The 24,016-nt window shown below is 33.5% G+C and overlaps 1 protein-coding gene across 1 annotated transcript in view; it reads right to left on the bottom strand.

The window, feature by feature from the left end:
• The window catches only part of LOC143245272 (voltage-dependent calcium channel type A subunit alpha-1-like), a 121,722-nt gene that overhangs the window by 62,705 nt on the left and 35,001 nt on the right, over nucleotides 1-24,016 (bottom strand). Inside the window, exons 18-21 of the mRNA XM_076491430.1 lie at nucleotides 13,883-13,993; nucleotides 4,366-4,449; nucleotides 3,268-3,384; nucleotides 2,422-2,487 (exon numbers count right to left, since the gene is read on the bottom strand). Coding sequence (XP_076347545.1) covers nucleotides 2,422-2,487; nucleotides 3,268-3,384; nucleotides 4,366-4,449; nucleotides 13,883-13,993 — 378 coding nt within the window. The remainder of the gene's footprint in view (nucleotides 1-2,421; nucleotides 2,488-3,267; nucleotides 3,385-4,365; nucleotides 4,450-13,882; nucleotides 13,994-24,016) is intronic.

Below are 24,016 nucleotides of genomic sequence, written 5' to 3'. Positions count from 1 at the left end.
ATATTGATACAGAACTACCACTAAATATACATCACATTATAGAAATAATCTTTGTAGATATATAGATACAGAACTATCACTAAATATACATCACTTTATACAGACAATCTTTGTAGATATATTGATACAGAACTATCACTAAATATACATCACTTTATACAGATAATCTTTGTAGATATAGATACAGAACTAGCACTAAATATACATCACATTATAGAAATAATCTTTGTAGATATATAGATACAGAACTAGCACTAAATATACATCACATTATAGAAATAATCTTTGTAGATATAGATACAGAACTATCACTAAATATACATCACATTATAGAAATAATCTTTGTAGATATATAGATACAGAACTAGCACTAAATATACATCACATTATAGAAATAATCTTTGTAGATATAGATACAGAACTATCACTAAATATACATCACTTTATAGAGATAATCTTTGTAGATATATTGATACAGAACTAGCACTAAATATACATCACATTATAGAAATAATCTTTGTAGATATAGATACAGAACTATCACTAAATATACATCACATTATAGAAATAATCTTTGTAGATATATAGATACAGAATAATCACTAAATATACATCACTTTATAGAGATAATCTTTGTAGATATATTGATACAGAACTACCACTAAATATACATCACATTATAGAAATAATCTTTGTAGATATATAGATACAGAACTATCACTAAATATACATCACTTTATACAAACAATCTTTGTAGATATATTGATACAGAACTATCACTAAATATACATCACTTTATACAGATAATCTTTGTAGATATAGATACAGAACTAGCACTAAATATACATCACATTATAGAAATAATCTTTGTAGATATATAGATACAGAACTAGCACTAAATATACATCACATTATAGAAATAATCTTTGTAGATATAGATACAAAACTATCACTAAATATACATCACATTATAGAAATAATCTTTGTAGATATATAGATACAGAACTATCACTAAATATACATCACTTTATAGAGATAATCTTTGTAGATATATTGATACAGAACTAGCACTAAATATACATCACATTATAGAAATAATCTTTGTAGATATAGACACAGAACTATCACTAAATATACATCACATTATAGAAATAATCTTTGTAGATATATAGATACAGAATAATCACTAAATATACATCACTTTATAGAGATAATCTTTGTAGATATAGATACAGAACTACCACTAAATATACATCACGTTTTCGAGATAATGTTTGTAGATATTGGTCATGTTCAATTAGATACGTACTTAAGATTATAAGCACTATATCGAATTATTATATTGTAAGTATGTTTAAATGGAAAGCATGTTTTTATTTCTTAAAAAAGAGAACACATTTATACTTTATCAAAACAAACGTGTATAATGTTATGTGTATCTGGTTTACTCTTGGTACAGGTTAGTAAAAAGTAAGTAATAAAAACACGAAATAAAAATGGAATAAAAACAGCTCTATTATAATTATAACAAGTGGTTTAGGTAATTATTTTAAAATATCAAAACATATATTGCCCACAAAGCACATATTTCACTTTGGTTTGGGTGGACTATTGAGTTTTCATGCACAACTGATTTAGTTTTAAATACAGTTCATCCTGTTTTACAATGACTGCAGACTTTTTTAATATTAGGTTTACTGTACAAGACTAAAGTAATTTAACTAAAATTTAAAGTGAAAGACATTAATGTGTTTCTCTGAGTTTAAATGCGAGTCATTCAAGTTTGTTTATCTTTAGTAGATGACAAAACGTTTAATATAATTCAAAGTGAAAAAAAAACTTAATTTATTTTTGTAATTACGAAATATTTGATTTAGAATAGTTTCTAGTTTTGACGTATTTCGCGAAAGTAAAAATGAAAACAGTTCGAACTAACAAGAACAGATACTACAACTCTTACGCAAAATATTTCTAACTTTAACACTTTATAATTTATATCGTGAATTTCCTTAACGGTTATCACTAAACCCAGTTGTCTCTAATTCTATAAAATAATCATGAAGTTATTATTAACCTTAAGATAAAAACTTTCACTGGGAAAACTACAACTGAAACACGATACGCTATCATACGGTTGTCACTTATTTCTCACAGATAAAGTTCTAATGCATTAACACAAAGCATTTTATCACAGTTTTGTGAATTCACTTTTCACTTTAACTCGGTATACAATTTACAAAATTTAAAGGACGACAATGGTTATATTTATTTCCCCAAAAAATAATTTCAACATTAGATAGACGTTTCATTTATATGTTAAAACGTTTGTGCATATTCAACAGACAAACTATGGATAAAACTTTTCTTATTTACGCTTTTTTGGATTTAATATGGAATACTGGAAAGTGTTTTCCATCTTACCTGCATCCCTATAATGGCATAGATGAAGAACAACATAGCAATGAGCAGACAGACATAGGGTAATGCCTAGAAAATGAAATATACGTAAAACTAATGTTACAAAAATACAGTAAATAATATATTGAAAATTTATTCAAATAATATTAGAATTATAAGAAAAGTTTCCTTTTTTACTTGTTATTAGACAACTAGTAACTTTCGCGCAGTGTCATCAAAAACACTAAAATCAAACTTTGTGCCATTTCTCGGAAATATTGACTGCCATGTCGGATCTACAACAGTATTTCAGTGCAATAGTGTTGTATCAAAGCGAGAATAATGTTCGTTTTATGAGAATTGTTATAGTGTTGCATTGAATTTAGTAATGGTACACAACAAGCCTCTTACTTGAAGGGCCTTAATGATGATATAGAAAAGTACTCTTACCTTAATGACGGTACACAACATAACTCTTACTCGAAAGGCCTTAATAATAGTATACATCAGGGCTCTTACATGAAAGGCCTCAGTTATGGTATACAAAAGGACTCTTATATGAAAAAGGCCTAATAATGATATACACTAAGCCTTTTACCTGAAAGGTCTTAATAATGGTACACAGCAGGATTCTTACATGAAAGGCCTTACTAGTGGTATACAAAAAGACTCTTATATAAAAAACCCTTAATAATGATATACAATAGGCCTGTCACCTGAAAGGCCTTAATAATAGCCCACAACAAGACTCTTGCCTTTATGGATTGAATGAACTCCAGAAAAAAAAAGTCTTACCTTAAAGGACTACATAAACTCTACAAGATTCTTACCTTAGAGGATCGGATAAACTATACAAATGAAGACTCTTACCTTAAAGGATTGGATAAACGTCCACAATAAGATACGAATAGTATAACCTTGACGAAGAAGTTTGATGAGGCGAGCAGCTCGAAATAATCTGAGAAAACCCACGTTGAAAAAGTTCGCCTAAAAATTAATGTGTTTGTACTTAAATATATATGTAAGAGGTTTAACTAGTACTACGTTATAAACATTTTAATCAAATAAATACACAATTAAATGTGAAAACACTTGGTTTTGGCTAGTATTATGACAAATTGGTGATTGTTTTATGGTTAGCCCTAAGTTGTAAACTGTCTCAAATGAAGGATTGTGTTGGAATGTCTTTTCTCGGGTTACTCACACGTTTGGTTCATTCACTATTAATTTGCACAAACATTTGTAAGTTTCAGTGCTACGTTATCTACACACCTGTATGCCATGACAAATCATTTGCAATTCTGTAAGATTCGCTGCTACGTAATCAATACATCTGTTACTATATCAAGTAATTCATATATCTATAAGGCTCATCGTAACGTTACATCTATATGTTACAACGTGAAATTATCAGTGGTATATTTAGATGGTAGAGACTAGAAGGGGCTCAGCCTTAGGGTTCATGGTCTTAATGGAAGCTTATTAAAATTTTATTCTATATATAATTACATGGGATGTAGGGTCACAAATATTATTAGACCCTGGGCCCACACGACCTTAACTCCACCTCCAAGTTATACACACATCTGGAAAGGTCATTGTTACGTTATCCACGCATCTATACGTTACCTCAAATTACCTACGCACCTGTATTTTTACGCCAAGTTATTCACATATCTGTGCAACCTCCTTTCGTGTGTAAAATTTTCACACATTTGTCTAATGTGATGTTATTCATATTTAGTGTTTTTAACATTTTCAACTGTGTATATTTACGTAAGTACTCACTGACGAAACTACAATACATTACTTTCGAAAGGCAGTTAAATAATGTGTAACTAAAGTCTCGTATAAAGTATGATTATGCACGTTAAAAAAAACACACTGAATGATTTCAAAATAACTCGGTGTTAAAAATTAACAACAAAACTATAGTAAATCAAATATTAAAAATGTACTAATACTTACGCCTGTTTCGACAACAAGTGCATCTATCACACTTCCAACTACAGTGATAAAGTCAAATGTGTTCCAACCGTCTCGAAAGTAATTCTTTGTTTTTATTTTTAAAAAAAAGAGGAAAAAAAGACAGTTTTGTTATTTGAAAATAATATGAAAATCGCATCTTAGAACACTTCAATTTGTTTTATTAAAGTTTAAACTTCAAAACCTATTTACCTAGGCTAATGTATGTTGTTTTAAATTTCAAAGTTTGCACACGCACGTATAAGAAATTTGCTTGAGTTTTCAAGTCCTCGTTATGAATAATCTATCGTACAATGAGAACATTTTTAATGCAAATTACATTGAGTTTTCGTTTTATAAGAGCTCCGCTAATTTCATAAAACTGTAAAAAATGCATTGTGAGAAATATTAAATATTTAAAACGAATTTAAAGAGTCCGCCAAAGTCTAACAAAATCAATCAACATTTCAACAACATTAAAATATTTTAAAGTGAACACACTAGTAACTCTGGAGATAATTTTGAAATCGAAACAAAGCACTCAGAATCGTGGCTGTAGCAGAAACAAAAGTCTGCAGCTTATCTAATTTATGTGAATAATTAAAACGTTTTGATTTCTACTTTTCACGACCGGTATCATAATTTGAAACTAATAACAAGTGCTAGACATCACGCGTTTTCTAACGAATGTCTGGGCTACAACAACAACAGTAAAAGTAGCGATAAAGCAGAACTACTTGTTTGTTTTACTGAATTTCGCGCAAAGCTACAAAAGGGCTGTCTGTGCTATCCGTCCCTAATTTAGCGGTGTAAGACTAGAGGGAAGGCAGCTAGTCATCATCACCCACCGCCAACTCTTGAGCTACTCTTTTACTAAGGAATAGTGGGATTGAACGTAACATTATAACGCCCCCGTGGCTTAAAGGGTGAGCATGTTTCGTGTCACGTGGATTCGAATTCGTGACCCTAATATTACGAGTCGAGTGCCTTAACCATCTGGTCACGCTGAGCCAAACAGAACGACTCGAAAATTTTTTAACCTAGTGTAAGAAGATTTGGAGCGGAGGCTCTAACCAACTACCTTTTGGATAAAACAAAATAAAAGGCAATTTCAAAGGGCACTTATATCAGAACTTCGAAATATCAGTAACGTAAACAGTGTTTTTGCAACTACTTATTCGTCACAAACACCCTGCCGGTCGTGACAAACACTTGGCCAGCTCGTCAGAACTAACTTGCTGGCCCCTCACTTCCATCTGGTCGATCAGCGAGATTTAAAGAAAACAAAGAATCAGAAACTGATTCATATTCAAATTGTTTTTTTAGATACTCGCATTTTACTGATAAGCGACAGTTTAGGGAGGTAGCGAGTCGGTTCCTCATTGGTGAAGATCACGTATTACTCCTTTCTTGACCAGCGATCTATTCAATGCCTCACTGCACTAGGACTTTTAGTATGTACAAAATACACCATAGTTTATGGCCGTGCTCTCTATTTTACCGCCCCAAATTTTTGTTAGACGAAGCTCTTGTTAGGGGGATTTGCCCAAATACATCCGATCATTTTCTCCTGGTGAAGATCCAGGCAAATGTCTCAAAGAAATTTTCTGGTAAAGATTTATATAAGAGCACGACAAGAAAAAACAACAACAACAAACTTACTCAGCACGGTTTAAGTGCGCTGGACATTGGATTGAGTTCGTGGATGTAATTTGACATAAGGTTTCTTTGTTCGCTTTTGAATTTCTCGCAATGCTACACGAGAGCTATTTGTGATAGCCATCCTTAATTTAGCAGTTTAAGACTGGAGGGAAGCCTGCTAGTCATCACCACCCACCGCCAACTGTTGGGCTACTCTTTTACCAACGAATAGTGGGATTGACTGTAACTTTATACCGCCCCCACGTCTGAAACAGCATGTTTGGTGCAACAGGAATTCGACCTCAGATTACGAGTAGAAAGCCTTAATCATCTGGCTATGCCAGATCTAAGGTTTCTTAATGAACACTCACGTCAAAACTTAACTCAAGAATATCACCACAGCGTCTCCCAACTACCCAACACTTTTAGATTTCGTATAATTACGGAAGTCCCTCTCTAAAACAGCTCTACTAAGATTACTTGTTTAGCTGTTAAACGCAAATCCAACAGAATGGGTAAACTGTGATATGCTCACCATAGGTATTGAAGCCCGGGTTTTAGCGTTATAAGCCTTCAGATTTACCGCTTAGCTACTGGGGAGAGGGGCTACAAATATTACATAACATGCATCTATTGATTAATAAAGGACGAATTCCTTTATGAAAACAAAACCAAAACAAAACGCGCTTTTAATATTAGAATTTTCAACATTGCAACACGTCTTACTTTCCGAGTACTTTGTTGGTTACTTAATTATATGAGTAACAGTATTACTGTGAATGATTCAGGTTATGAATCATCCTGTTTATTAAGTATATGATTATTACGTTCACTCAATTCAGCTAATACCCTGCTCAGTTCACCAATCATTGAAAACAACGTATAACATTCACAATTATTTGTTAAGAAAAAAACCTGTAGCAATCAAACCAAATCAGGTTGATAATTAATGCCATGAAACTAATTGTTTACTTTCTTCACGTATCAGCTGATCTCAGTAAATTCGAATTAACAGTCTTCACGTATTTATTATACAGAGTACATTTGGAATTCGTAGTACGTTAATTTAGTAACTGACCACAATACGATTGTAACTAATCACAACGCGATTTGATTCCTCATTTGTGGTCAAAGTTCTGTAAGAATCAAAACACTCCAAAACAAATAATATTTATAATTTAATTTTCTACCGAAGTGCCGTTTGCACGTGCTCATTTTTTTTTATTGTTTACAGACTAAACTGTCCAAAAGGAAATAGAAATCTAATAGTAATTTCACATAAAAGTCTCTGTATTGATTAATTACAGCAGTTTATTTTAAAACGTTACGACTGGTAATAACAAAATATTTTAAAATTTAAATGCATTTTCCTTGTTGATTAATCGGTACAAATGTGTGTCATTATTACTATGTTGTTATATTTCGGCCGTTACAATTATTTTAGGAATGACAGCAGGTGTAATAAACAGACCTTTAGAACAAGAGTTATTAACAATTTAAAAAACCTTCCTTACATTAATGGTGTTAAATAATATAATTCCTGCTTATTAGGCTTCGCTGTTTTACCCACAAGGGAATCAAACCGTATGTTTAACCAAGCCAATTCCTATATGATGTTCTTTTCCATCTAAGATATCACGTTGCTGCATGCGAAATGCTACCATATGTTACAAACGCAGTGCGTGACGTTTGATGTTCTCGAAACAGTCCATTAAAAACCGAGATACTTGATAAAGACGGAGACTGCCTTCTCATTTCGCTGTGGAAACTAATATAAAGCCAAGGGTTTATTGTTAGCTAGAAAACGAAAACGGTTCAAGTTCCACACGGGAAGGTCACGCAGCTCCTTATATCGTATAGAAACCAGCTATGTAAAGACGGTTTAAGAATACTTATAAAAATACCTGAAGATATTTTAAAATGAAATAATCAATGTTTTCCAACTACAAATCTCAGCTACAACTTCGAGCCTTCATTTATAAACCTGACTTTATTTTAACAGTATATTCGTGGGGTTTAAGGTGCTTGAATCTCAGAAATACAGAACGCATTGTTAGTTGGTCAACCTCCATGTTTTACGCAATCATGTGAGCAGATAAACAGCATGAAGTAAATGAATGACGCAATGCAGTACTGTACAATTTTGGCGTGAATTAAAGATTTGTTTGTGTATATCTAAAGATATTATTATTGCAGGTAGACCAATGACATTGGATGGCAGACTTGTCTACTAAGCACAAACACGTGGTTTTTATTCCACCTTGTTTACTATTACTATTATATAATTCACGTGCCATTGACCACACCTTGAACCACTGTCTCCAGGCTATTTAGTCTTTGAGTTTGAGTACACTCTTACTACCAAGACTGCAGGTAATGAAAATGAGTAATACAGATTTAAAAAAAAATTCCCCCTGGTGTATTTAATATTTACTAGAAGACATTTCAGGAATGTTGCCCAATAAAAATAAAATCAGGAAAACTATTCGAATTGAGAATAGTTATCGAAAGTTAAAGTTTAGACTAATAAAGTGGTAAAAATCAAGAGTTTATAGAAATTTAAATCTTTAAACCAATGAAATGTGGCAAACGGTGAGTTTATTAAAACCTTAAATGTTAAGCCTAGGAAATACTGTGCTTGTAGGTTTCACATATTTGTGGATTTGATGTTACATTATCTCAAATTTCATTCATTATTAAAAATATTGCATCTAATATTGTCGCTTGGTGGCAGCACTACCGTTACTGTTTTCCAGTTCAGGGACGCGAAACAATACAGTGATAAAATGACGCGAATGAAAACGAAATCGAGAAAAATGATCTGTTCCCCAGGGTATGACAAAGGGATACCGTTTTACAGTTTGTTTGCTTTTTGAATTTCGAACAAAGCTACTCGAGGGCTATCTGCGCTAGCCGTCCCTAATTTAGTAGTGTAAAACTAGAGGGAAGGCAGCTAGTCATCACCATCCACCGCCAACTCTTGGGCTACTCTTTTACCAACGAATAGTGGGATTGACCGTCACATTGTAACGCCCCCACGGCTGAAAGGGCGAGCATGTTTGGCGCGACGGGGATGCGAACCCGCGACTCTCGGATTACGAGTCGCACGCCTTAACACGCTTGGCCATACCGGGCCACCGTTTTACAAAAAGCCGAGAACACAATGGTGTGTCCTCCAGTGTTTTAATAGAAAGGTATACCGTTTCACTTCAGATAAAACAAATAAGAAGACGTGGTTTTTACCAGATGCTCGGGAGATACTGCAAACCAATATCCGAAATTCACGATTATTCGCAGCGAACATTTCTTATCCATACGATACGTAACGTCGAAACTGTGTGGTAATGGTTTCCAATGATGTATGGCAATAAAGCAATAAAAAAACAAAAAAACAAGATAGAGAGAAACGAAATGTTTGTGAGAGAATCCACCTCCCACCCTCTGTGGAAATATCAAATAGCTTGCTCTGTGACTTTTACATATTTTTACTTAAGACGTCCCTACATTTAACTAACTAACTGTCCGAAATCTATATAAGTCATATAATAAGTACATGTCTATAAAATACAGCACTATTATTAATGCTATTCGAAGAAAGTTCACAGGTTTGTTTTGAATTTCGCGCAACGCTACTCGAGGGCTATCTGCGCTTGCCATCCCTAATTTAGCGGCGTAAGACTAGAGAGAAGGCAGCTAGTCATCACCGTCCACCGCCAACTCTTAGGGTTCTCTTTTACCAACGAATGGTGGAATTTACCGTCACATTATAAGCCCCCAAGGCTGAAAGGGCGAGCATGTTTGGTGTGACGGGGATTCGAACCTAATACCCCCAGATTACGATTCGAGTGCCTTAACCCCCTGGTCATACCGGCCCTGAAAGTTCATAGTATTCTATTATCCTTTGAGTAGAGTACCTATGGTGAAACTTGGTTGATTGGACAGTCAACAAACTGACCTGAAGACGGAAAATTTCAGTAAAGCCGTCCTCTAATACTTGTGTTTCTACGACAGGCAATTGATTTAAGAAAATAACAGTATTTTAATTTACCATAAATTAAAATATTATTTGACTCTATACACACCAGGTAGTTTTAGGGCACGTTAAAAATTCTTTATTCCAAGTAACTCCAACAAGTTATTAAAATCAATGTCTTACGTCTACGCAACTTTACTTCAAATCACAACAATGCGCGATCGACCAAAGAAATGTTTAAGTAGGCCTTTCCAGTATGAACATCATGATATCACGTAACCTTGTTGCTTTCTCCTTATATCTAGTCCGGAATGGCCAGGTGGTTAAGGCACGCGACTCCTAAACCGAGCGCGCGCGTTTGAATCCCCGTCACACCATACATTGTTTAAAAAAACAACTACAAAAGTGTTATGAGATTAGATCTGCAAGCACTTTTTGCATGAAATAAAATTTAAATAATTACACGACTATTCACATAAAAGATACAAACATTCCTTAAAAAGTCAACAGAAGTCATTCTGTCGTAACAATGCATGTGGAACTGGACCTAAAGTATTATAAATATGTGTTTTATTATAGTAAAGTACTGTACTATCTACATACACAGTAGTTATTAATTGTTAAGTTATATTACTAATTTACACAACTCACTACAACAATAGTATATTAGCCATCATATAAATACATGTATACACTACTGAAACATGTTAACATGTTGCATTCTTTTGGAGTTCTTTCCATAAACAGCTTACACACAGTTTCAATGTTGATGGTAGTGTCATAATGGTTATGCGTTAAAGCTGGAACACTCAGTCTTACTTCTATTTGTTTGCACCTCAGGTAATTATTGAACAGTCGGAGAACAGATGCTAAACGTTCATATAAACATGAACTTAGTGGAAGTGTGGCAAAGAGTTTTAATAATATAAAGATATTTGGTACACTGAAGCATGCTTTTATCGTCAGCCAGTATCTGGGACCTGTAATGGAGACGTCTAGAGAGTCATTTTGTCTTCCATCTGCGAAGTTTTTCATCAAAGCATCAGGATTTAACTAATCTTCACTGTAAAAAACTATAACCTGTCAGCTACCAGAGATGAAAACTCTTGTGCGAGTTTTTATGGCATAAGCTTCCGAACTGACGCTGCTTGCTTTAAATATGCATCAGATATGGAGGAAGGACTACCGATAATATAGTTAATAAAAGGAATGGTGACTGTTTACGTACAGTAATCCTCCACGGAACTATATTCTGCATTCGTACGTTAGGCTTGTCGTTGACTAACATGCTAACAGTAATATTAGGTTTACAATATTACTGCTGTGCTTGAAGATACAGTGTAAATTATCATATACGTTCACTCTTAGTGAAGTCAGTTTCTTACAGTAGTGTTCTATTAGGGAAACAATAGAAACAATGTATTGGTTTGGACATTGTAAAATTACAAGTACTTCTCTCAAACAGTAAAGGGAACATTGTAAAGATGTTAAACAACAATAATTCAAAGTATTCCTGCACTTTTAAATAAACTATAGAATTTTTGGTATCGTCAGCAGTCCAACTGTCATTAAACATTTCAAAACTATCATCTCTATACACAAGAACCTAACACTTGTGAAGTAACAATGGATGGCATAAAATAGAACCTTTCTCAGCCTCCATTATTCTCAACCCAATGTGTAATGTACACACATTGAGTAGCGAAACACGTGATGAAGCTGTTCCATGACCTTTTGATAGATTGTCTTTAATAGTTCCAAACATTTAGGTGAGGATTTAGTCCAAGTAGTCAATGTTTTAGCTTAATCGATACAATTTAGTATTAGTGTAACTGAAAATAAATTTATAATAGCAAGAACTATAACTACAAGTTAAACTATAACTGTAACAGTTGAACTGTAACTGTAAGAGTTGAACTATAACTACACAAATTGAACTATAACCACACAAGTTGAACTATAACCACACAAGTTGAACCATAACTGTAACAGTTAACTGTAACTATATAAGTATAATTTTTGTACATCATAAAATTAGAGAGTTGAACCGAACCCCCACCCCACTCGTAGATGTGAACAATATCACAATATCCAGACCCGTCACGACACGAGTAGTTACCCAGGCAACTTGTGGAATATTATACGGATCGAAGGCAACAGAATCATTCATATAAAGTGTTATTAACTTAATCTTAAGCCTTTTTTTATATTATTCAACACTTCGACCGTATCACTCAACTTCATCATTAGCATTAGATTCACAACATGTAACATCTCGACATTTGGAAAGGTCTAGTGGCGACAGGAAAACGCTAACAGTAGTAGTGCCGCCTAGCGAATATTTCCTACTGCCTTTAATTGTGTAAGAACGGAGGCACATGTTTAATTAGTTTAACATTCGAAGTTCAGAAATGCTAATGAAGTGAAATTACCAACACAGCTGTTTGTACAAAGATTTGGGAAGTTTATTCTCACAGAGAATAAGGTAATAAAATTCGTCCTTATTTTAATCATTTCAATACGAGTTAAAAAATTTCACAACACGTAATAAACCAATTGAAAGCGACGTTGAACCAACAGCTATCACAAAGTATCTTAGTGGAAGGGTTCATATTTTTAAAAACGTCTCGGGAACTATGAAAATACCAACGAATTAGCACATGTTTCGTTAAGCCTTGTTTTCTAACTCTATATCAATAGAAATAATAGATTTTAAAAGACCGTTCACGAATAAATAAGTCGAATATAATTCAGAATGGCACGCCCTCGCTTCTTTACTGCAAGATATTTTTCCCACACTCGAATCTAGAGAAAATGGTTTATAATTTTACTGCGTATAACTTTTAAAGCGAAGCAATTAATATATATTTGTCTTCATTTTCAATTTGGTGTCTGATGTTTCATAGCAACGCGAAGTCAGGATTACATTGTTCCACCAGGAATATATTTTTATTGTTACATTACAATCATTGTTACCAGTTCCCAACGAACTAGACCATTGTAGCAAAACATTTACTACGCTAACCAAGCATTCATTTGCTATTCATTAGGAAAACAAAATGCAATAAAAGAAACAGACACTAATTAGGTATAATTTTTAATGTTCAGTAAGCCTAAAACAGATAATTACGTTTAAAAAAAATTCTCACGTTGATTTGTTATCAACCATAATTACAAAGAAATTAGTCTTGTTTGTTAATATTATACCGTTGTGTTTTCTTATTTTTAAATTTACATATTTTCATGGTCTTCAACTCCAAGTAATATTATGTTGTATAACAAATAACGGATAAACTTACCAATGTTTGAAAACTGGGTTATTTTTAGTTGCACTAGAATTGTAAGTTTAGCTTCACTGAATAACAACCATCATTTCTGCACTATGTGCGCGTGTATCTAGATAATTTATGTTCAAAATGTGTTTAGAAAGAATAGACTGGAAAACGATTATTACGAACTCGGAGTTACTAAATAGCTGCTTGAGTATTTCAGTTATAACCACGTATTTGTATCAGAAGAAACATAAGATATTCCACGAAATTAGCCATTGTAATTCTAACATTTCAATTTTATTTTCCATACTGATTCTAACTGTTGAGAATCATTTTAGATAACTGAAAGTTTATTCTTCTAAACGCTAATTTTTTTGTTTAACCGGGCTGTCTTAGAGAAGATACTGACCTATGACGCGATTATCGAAGTATACATCTGCGTCACGTCGAATTATGTATTCATCCCCGATGGGAACTCACAGTGGGAGTGTGTCCAAAATGTTTTTTATTCATTAAAAATCATAGCATTTGGTCAAATAGTTTGAGACTGATATTAGGCTATCGACTTGACTAGTTACCACCAATATATATGGCTTACATTAAGATAGGTAAAGATAAGATAAATTCACCAAACCTTGCATCCAAACGCCATGAGCTTGAGAATACACTCTAACAGGAAGAGGGCGGTGAAAGCCACGTTCATATAGCTTAAGATATCTAGGTACAAAATGCTCGCCTTGTGGTTCTACGCCCGGCACGGAGTGAGAAGCAGGAGAGAAGAGAAACCGAAACATAAAGAAAACAGGATGGTAGGAATACAAACCAGAACCAGATATTTCAATGGGTTTTAGGGTTACTGAATACCTTAATAAAAGGTACCAAACAATGAATTCCAGTGATTATAAAGATGTCACAATGTCATTTAATTTGGAAAAAAACAACTAGCGGAGAAACATACCGACATAAATATGTTTTACATTTCAATCTACCCTTAGTAACTGAGAAAAATTTAGAAACATTATTTGGTAATGTTTTTGGAGAGACACCAAAACATGAATCGTTTATATCACGATTGAAGACGTTTTCATTTCATATTTTAACCTCTAATGTTTTTGGTTTTTTTCTTTCCATAAAAATAATTAATTAATAAACACTGACGTGTAAAGGGAACAACTTAGCTTTAATATGCAAATGACCTCTCAAAACACAAATACTAATCGTAATTAGACGTTACTAAATCCTTTAGATTTCAACCAGTGAACACTGTTACTGTTAAAGACTTCGAGCCTCACAAGCTATGATTGTTATGATAATTGCTATCTGTGTAAAAAAAAAAAATCACTGCGATAATTACAGAAAATTGGATTTTTTTTTAGTTTTGTGTAAATTTTTTCATGAAGATTTCTTGCAAGTATAAAGCATAAGTTCTTATGGCAAAAACATGCGGTTTAGATGTCAGATCTAAGATATTATATATATATATATATATAAGCATGCAATTAACTAGTGTTATTAATTTTGAGACATTAGCTTTTGGAGATTTAATTAAGTGAAATCATGCAAACTTAAATGTTTAGGAAAAGCCATGGAAAACCTTGACCCAGCTGATTATTAAATACACTAATAAGATGTATTTATAATTTGTGTTTTATCTTTCTATAAGAAATAATAAAATACGTGCGTTCGAATAGTCTGGTTATCAGCTTTTACATTTGACTTGACCAGATCAGTAGTCGGGCATCTCGGACTTTCTTAGCTTTTAACCCAGACGACTGTTAGGCCTATTTCTGATAGTGCAAATGGAGCATCCATGTGTCACAGCACATAAACATAGCAGAGAAAGAGCTTTAACAAGACCGGGACAAAAATCCAGCAGTATCGTGTTTCTAGGTCGAACTCAGAATGCTCTGTTCAAGTAGACGATTCGGCAACACAAACATAAACTGGTCTACATTCAGTTTCAATGGAAGCAATTCACATGCAGCAAGACTTGCACCATTATCAGCCACAAAATATGAATCAAAACACTATAGATGTCACTTAACGAACGAGACAAACCCTTTGCTACTTATCTCATACTTTACGAGAGAAAAAAAAAATGAAAAAAAATGAAACCAGCCACTTCAGTCCTCGAAATAATAAACAGCTGTTCTTAAGCTACGGGATGGCCAAGAATGAAATAGTCATTTGAATGGCGCCCGGATTCTGATTTTATAATCTTCAAAACCTCAAACGTAAATCGATTAATGTTTTCTTTCCGAAGAGTCGCGTTAAATATCAAAACTCAGTATTTTCGGTGTGAAATAAGTTTTTATTAAGAATATTAAACTTCTTAATAAAACTGTTTCACTTGGCCTTACATCAGCAAGGTCACTTAGAGTGTCGAAATTGTAAATTATTAGTAAAATTCTGAATTACGTACACCTGTGCGATACATTTACCACCTCCATTTTGTTTTTACAAAAAACGTCCCTACAAAAGCAAAATTTTGAGTGAGGTTACTTGTTTCTCTCGCACACAGGCTTTGTCTCCAAGATAAAGCTTTCTTTTGAAATAAAGGATTCGACTTCATGAAATAATTATTACACACACAAAGGAAAGCAACAATATATCTAGTTATCTTGGAAACACTGCCAACGTATCTTAATATATATGTATATATATATATATATATATAATTATCAATTTCCGTGCATCTAGTCGTAAGAGGGCGCCATTCAAATAAGTGTTAGCTAACTTGACTAACCCCTATCCTTACCCTGACTCCAAATGCAGCCAGCTTCAGGACACACTCAAGGGTAAAGAGTGCAGTGAAGGCCGCATTCGTGTAGTGCAGAGTTTTCTTGAAGAGGTCATTTTGATTGTGAAACTGGACATAAAGTGGACAGCAAACAAGAAGAGAAAGAGTCAAACCTTTGTAGGAGATTTCTCTTTGATATCTACATAGCATACAGCTAGAGCTTTGAAACATGTGGATAAGAGAAGGTGTAGATATTTATTTTAAGGATAGGTGGTTCAAATAATATTTATTTAAATAATCAACAAAACTTTAAAGGCTTTTAAATAATTCAGGATTTTTATTGTCTCGTATTTTGAATAAAATAAACAATTATTCACGTAAATGTTTACTTATCCTCAAATTTAGAGTTATCTGTTGTGTTTACGTGTTATTCAACACTTACAAGAGATATGTCAGAACTCTTCACACAAATCAAGAGCTAATACGGTGTGAACAATACTATCTTTGATAATAGAGCTGATACGGTGTGAACAATACTATCTTAATAATATTATAGCTGATACGGTGTGAACAATACTATCTTAATAATATTACAGCTTATACGGTGTGAACAATACTATCTTAATAATATTACAGCTTATACGGTGTGAACAATACTATCTTTGATAATAGAGCTGATACGGTGTGAACAATACTATCTTAATAATATTACATAATAAATTGTGGCGAAATTGATATTGTTACCGTGAAAGTGAACAAGATGATAGCTACGAAAACTGTTGGGGTATATACATATTTACTACGTGATACCGGTAAAATAACAATTTATATAGAATGGATTTCAGTGTTTATAATAAATATAAAACTGTATGATGTGTATTTATGTAACCGATAATAAACACTGATTTGTTACTATAATTGATAAGTGTAGACACTGATGTGTATTTATATATTTGATAACTGTAGAGAATGATGTTTATTTATATAACTGATGACGGTAGGTACTGTGGTGTATTTATATAATTCATAACAATAGGTACTGTGGTGTATTTATATAATTCATAACAATAGGTACTGTGGTGTATTTATATAATTCATAACAATAGGTACTGTGGTGTATTTATATAATTCATAACAAGAGGTACTGTGGTGTATTTATATAATTCATAACAATAGGTACTGTGGTGTATTTATATAATTCATAACAATAGGTACTGTGGTGTATTTATATAATTCATAACAATAGGTACTGTGGTGTATTTATATAATTCATAACAAGAGGTACTGTGGTGTATTTATATAATTCATAACAATAGGTACTGTGGTGTATTTATATAATTCATAACAATAGGTACTGTGGTGTATTTACATTGGAAATAACACAAGATATAATTCATTTATATCACACATCAGTGATCACATTACAAGCTATGCTTTAATTTTATAGTTAAGCAGAGTGGAATCTATGATTTATCTATGTATATTTGATTACAACAATTCCTAAAATCTATGAAAATTAGCTTCTCACAGTAAACTGTGACACATTTATATCTTCATTAACAGTAGATACTATAATTTATATATATCTTTAACAATAGATACTATAATGTATTTTTATATTTGTTAACAGTAGATACTACAATGTATGTACATTGCTGGCCAAAATCTTAAGGCCAATGAACATAAAGTAAAAATATGTATTTTGCGTTGTTAGACTCAACCACTTTTGTGAGTTGAGTTTCGAAAAATAAAAATAAAAAAGGGAAAATAAAAAACAGCTTTTTTAGCATTTAATAGAAAAAAATGTGAACACTATGAAATTAGTCTAAATACTAGCTGGTCAAAAGTTTAAGACCATATAAAAAAGAAGTCCTAAACAGGGTAGGAAGAGGTCTCAGTAGTGAGTTGCACGGTCGTCGTTGCGAATAACTGCAAACATTCGCTTTGTCATGGTGATATAAGCACTTGCAGAAGGCTGGCTGGAATGTTATTCCAAGTGGTGAAGATTGCTTCACGAAGATCATGCACTGTTTGGAATTGACGTCCATTTCTATAGACTTCCCTTTCCATCCACCCCCAAACATTTTCAATGAGGTTCAGTTCGGGCGAACATGTTGGATGGTTCAAAAGAATTACGCCATGAAAAAGTCTTTTGTCCTACGGGCATTGTGGATTGCAGCATTGTCCTTTTGAAAGATCCAGTCATTTCCACACAAGCGAGGGCCTTCAGTCAATAAGGACGCTCTCTCCAATATGCCAATGTAGCCAGCTGCTGTTTCACGCCCCTGTATAACCTGAAGCTCCATTACTCCATGGAAGGAAAAAGCACCCCAGATCATGATGGAGCTTCCTCCACTGTGTCGTGTGGAAAATGTCTCCGGTGGGATATCCTTATCGTGCCAGTAACGTTGGAAGCCATCTGGACCATCCAGGTTAAATTTTCTCATCAGAGAACAAAACCTTCGTCCACTTTTCTACGTCCCATGTTTGGTGCTTCTCACCAAAGTTTAACCGAGTTGTTTCGTGGTGTGGAAGGAAGCGTGCCCTTTGAAGACGTTTACGGTTAAAGCCTTTCTCTCGTAGATGCTGTTTTACTGTCCTTGAGCTGCATTCTGCGTCCGAAAGAGTCTTAATCTGGTTCGACGATCGGCTGGTGTCTTGTTGGACAACCCGTCGAATCCTCCTGCTCAGCGCCGGCGAAATTTTTATGAGGCGACCACTTAAAATTCTCGTTCCGTATCCCTCAGGTTCTTTTAATAAATTTACAACAGCAGTTTTACTACACCCAATCTCACCAGCGATGACACGTTGAGAGAGACCTTGTTTTTACAGCTCAACAATTCTGCCAACGTTCAAACTCTGTCAACTTTTTAGTCTTTGTCATGTTTTTGACCTAATGTAACATAGGAGATGTCAGTGGGAGATGTTGACAACGTTAATGCTTGAACACAAATGACTAAATCTCGTTACGTGTTTAACGATTAACGCCTTGTTTCAGTATGCTCTTAAACTTTTGACCAGCTAGTATTTAGCCTAATTTCATAGTGTTCACGTTTTCTCAGTTAAATGCGAAAAAAAGTTTTTATTTTTATTTTCCCTTTTCTTATTTTCATCTTTCGAAGCTCTACTCAAATAAGTAGTTGAATCTAACAACGTAAAATGCATTTTTTTTTCTTTATGTTCATTGGCCAGATTTTGGCCAGCAGTGTATATATTTGTTAATAGTAGATACTATAATGTATTTATATCTTTGTTAACAGTAGATATTGTGATGTATTTTCATATTTCTTAACAGTAGATACTGTAATGTGTTTTCATATTTGTTAACAGTAGATACTAAAAGTATGTATATATTTGTTAAGAGTAAATACTATAACGAATGTCTATATTTGCTAATAGTAGATATTGTGATGTATATACATCTTTGTTAACAGTAGATACTGTGATGTATTTGTCTTTCTTAACAGTAGATAGTGTGATGAATTTAGGTCTTTGTTAATAGTAGATACTGTGATGAATTTAGGTCTTTGTTAATAGTAGATACTGTGATGTATATATTTAGCAGTAGATATTATGGATTGTTTAAATATTGAACAGTAGATATTATAGGTCGTTTATATACCTGTCAACAGTAGATATTATTTGTTACTAATAGTTACAATGGCGTATTTGTACGTTTTTTTTTTATCATCACACATTATACGAACGATGTCCTAAGTCACGTGCTGCACTTCCAATAAGTCACGTGCTGCACTTCCAATTACTTTCTTTACCACTTATTATCCAACTTATAGCCGTTATTACACACCGTTGTCCGACATTAAATTTCCCATTGTACATTTACAGATTTGTAAGAGTTCCGTCATCACTCAAATATACCGAGAAACGGTTTACATGTTTTTTCCGTTGTTCATTCGGAACCTCACACATATTGTGTTAGTTGTTCCATATCCACGAAGTACGTTACCCTACATATTTTGTGTTAGTTGTTCCATATCCACGAAGTACGTTACCCTACATATTTTGTGTTAGTTGTTCCATATCCACGAAGTACGTTACCCTACACATTCTGTGTTAGTTGTTCCATATCCACGAAGTACGTTACCCTACACATTCTGTGTTAGTTGTTCCATATCCACGAAGTACGTTACCCTACACATTCTGTGTTAGTTGTTCCATATCCACGAAGTACGTTACCCTACACATTCTGTGTTAGTTGTTCCATATCCACGAAGTACGTTACCCTACACATTTTGTGTTAGTTGTTCCATATCCACGAAGAACGTTACCCTACACATTCTGTGTTAGTTGTTCCATATCCACGAAGTACGTTACCCCACACATTCCGTGTTAGTTGTTCCATATCCACGAAGTACGTTACCCTACACATTCTGTGTTAGTTGTTCCATATCCATGAAGAACGTTACCCTACACATTCTGTGTTAGTTGTTCCATATCCACGAAGTACGTTACCCTACACATTCTGTGTTAGTTGTTCCATATCCACGAAGTACGTTACCCTACACATTCTGTGTTAGTTGTTCCATATCCACGAAGTACGTTGAAATCTTCATTTACAACTTACTGTACATTAAGTGTATTTTAAAACTCGACTGTGGTTTATATTGCAGCTTAATGATTGATCAGTAATACATTACAGTACAGAGTTAAAGCTTGTCTCTGACGTGAAACCTCGTTTGTAGCTTAATTACGTCACAATTTTGAGTAAGATAAAAGAGAGGCAGGTCCATAAAAATCCTTTTGCACCCCACAGACTGTGACTTTATATCTCCGTGCTGCCACTGGTTTGGAGTTAGAATTTTGATATTTCTATATACCGTTTAAACTCTGATATTTCTTCGTTCGTTCCTAAGTATATCGTGCCTTTGAATGGCCGAGAGATAATTCGAGTTGACTAAACATGCCGCCCGTGAAGATGATGATGGTCTACATCAGCACCAACAAACCGTTTCTACAAAGTGTGATTAACTGTCTTTGTAAATAAACATACATGATGTGATAATGTATTTACATGGTAGACTAAAATAAATATTATTGGGTATACATGTAATAGATTACAGAAGATGCTATTATGAACCCTATAATCATGAAGTATCGTGTTAGAACTGACTAGTAATTTTTGAAGCGACCTCTAGTGGATGAAGATGTTTATATGTTGTTGCTATCAAACCTAAACTGCGAGCCACTTTCCTCTTTTCACCACGGGTATCGAAACCGGAAATCTGAGTTTATGGGCCCAGAAATTTAGTCATTGAAAGAGCCATTTTAAAATAAAAGTTATGTTTTACTGTGCCCTGTTCTGTGGCTCGTCCCAAATACTGGGCGTAACCCATAGTTAGCAAACATTACGCTATATGATCTACTTGTGTAGCTAATCTTATGAATACATCTTAAAATGTACTTATACAGTTACCCATTATATATCCAATCTTATGATGTATTTATATAACTAATCACTATAAATCCTACTGTTTGTTTATATAACCACTAGTGTAGATGCCATATTAAAATTAAATAGTTATTACATATTTTAGTAATACATTCTATGGTATGTGTTATCTTATGTATCTTTATCACAGTTTACACTACGCTTTGCAGTATCCATAGTGTATGTTGTTTACAAACGGTATATTTATAACTAATGACTACAATTAACTTCAACGTGTGTATTTCAAAGGAGGCTAATTTCTATTGCATGTTCTAACGTGTTACATTTAACATGAATGAAAATGCTTACAAAGTTTATGAAGCAGACACGCCTTTGTTACTTTAGGATTACTCCAACTACGAAATGTACAGATCCCTGTACAGGTAGGTTATAATAATGCATTTCAGTGAACGGTATAGTGAACACTAAAATGTATTATATACCTGATGGATGTGCCTTGGATGTATTTTACAGCCTGTTCAATGAGTTCAATAGTTTATGATGACTGTAAAAATAATTAACTGAATTGTAATGGCAAAGTAAACATGAAATCAGAATCAATTTCAGTAAAACTTGTAATTATAGTAAAATAATTAATTAATGTGCACATTATAGCTAATTACACATTGGTGTTAAGTCTATTCTGAAAAAATACGATAGCTGATATCGTTTATTACAGTTCACTGAAATGTGTTGTATAGGTCATTAAAGTGTGTCTTGTGGTGTGCATTATAATAAATTCAAGTGTGTATTACAATTATGGTGAACACTGAGGTATATATTAAAGTGAATATTGCGGTGTGTGTTACAGTTAATTATGGTGTACATTGTACTGAATGGTACATTTAGTTACGGTGTACGTTGTACTGAATGGTACACTTAGTTACGGTGTACGTTGTACTGAATGGTACACTTAGTTACGGTGTACGTTGTACTGAATGGTACACTTAGTTACGGTGTACGTTGTAATGAATGGTACACTTAGTTACGGTGTACGTTGTACTGAATGGTACACTTAGTTACGGTGTACGTTGTACTGAATGGTACACTTAGTTACGGTGTACGTTGTAATGAATGGTACACTTAGTTACAGTGTACGTTGTACTGAATGGTACACTTAGTTACGGTGTACGTTGTACTGAATGGTACACTTAGTTACGATGTACTTTGTATTGAATGGTACACTTAGTTACGGTGTACGTTGTACTGAATGGTACACTTAGTTACGGTGTACATTGTATTGAATGCTATAGTGAATTACAACATACACCGTGGTGTGTTATAATTAATTATAATATACATTGTGGCATGTGTTACAGTTAATTACAGTATACATTGCTGTATGTGTTATAATTAATTATAGTGTATGTTGTGGGATGAATTATATTTAATTACAATGCACATTGCGGTGTGTGTTATAGTTAATTATGGTGTACATTGCGGTGTGTGTAATATTTATTAATTGTGATGTTCGTGTTACAGTTTGTTGCAGTATCAGTTGCAGTGTTATAGTTTATTACAGTGTATTTTATGATGTGTGTGTGATATACTTTCTTGCAGCTACATTGTAGTGTGCGTTATAGTTTATTACAGTACACGTTACAATGGGTATTGTAATATGCATTATAATTTATTACCGTGTACTTTGTGGTGTGGGTGTTTTAATTAATTAATACATAATTTTGTCGCATGTCACAGTTAATTCAAACGTACATTATCATGTTTGTGTTATTTTTATTACAGTTTATATTATATTGCGTAGGTGTTTATCAGTGTGTACTGTGTTGTGTGTTGATTGTCATGTTTGTGTTATTTTTATTATGTGTGTGTTATAATTAATTAAAGTGTATATTGGGATTTGTGTTATAAGCACCGACTGAAAATATTTTGGTTTGTGTGTTATCATTTATTACAGTATATGCTGTGGTGTATGTTACACTTAATTACAGTGTGCAACAAAGTGCTATACATTTTATTAAAACTGATACGAAGTTACGTATTAAGCGTGGAGAGTACAATATTCTGTTATTGTAAGAGACTAAATATGTGGGGGTCTCATTCGACTCGTATTACTGAACGCTGAAAGGCTTACCTTCACTGTATATATATACAGTGTTTTTACATGCACTGATGTTTAAACACGTTACCTTGGGATATCCTACAAAAGCGTTATCAAGATACACATTTATTTGTGGTTAAATTAGAATAATTGTTTTCAGAAGCTGGTGTACCATTTTTAACGGTGTTAAAGAGAAAGGTGTGCTGAGGGAAAGACAAACATGGGAATATAACTTATTGTTTTTAACCAATTAACCAAACAAGCGAAAAACAGATAAAAACAAACAAACAAACCAATAACTATTAATTATAAAGAAGTGAAAAACAAACATAACGTACCACGAAGAGTTTGAAAACAAAAAAGTGGATCACGTGACTTTAAAAACCCAATTCTGAACTTCAAACCATGCAACACCTTACACGTCGACGACTGACATGCACGCAACATTCCAGACACCATGCTGATTTGATCTGCCTCAATAATACGAATCATTTTCACCGTCAGAGGTAGCAGCGGTATT

The sequence above is a fragment of the Tachypleus tridentatus genome, chromosome 2 (genome assembly GCF_004210375.1).
Source record: "Tachypleus tridentatus isolate NWPU-2018 chromosome 2, ASM421037v1, whole genome shotgun sequence".
Taxonomy (NCBI): Eukaryota; Metazoa; Arthropoda; class Merostomata; order Xiphosura; family Limulidae; genus Tachypleus; species Tachypleus tridentatus.
Note: the sequence above shows the minus strand (reverse complement) of the source record. Positions and strands in the feature narration are given on the sequence as shown.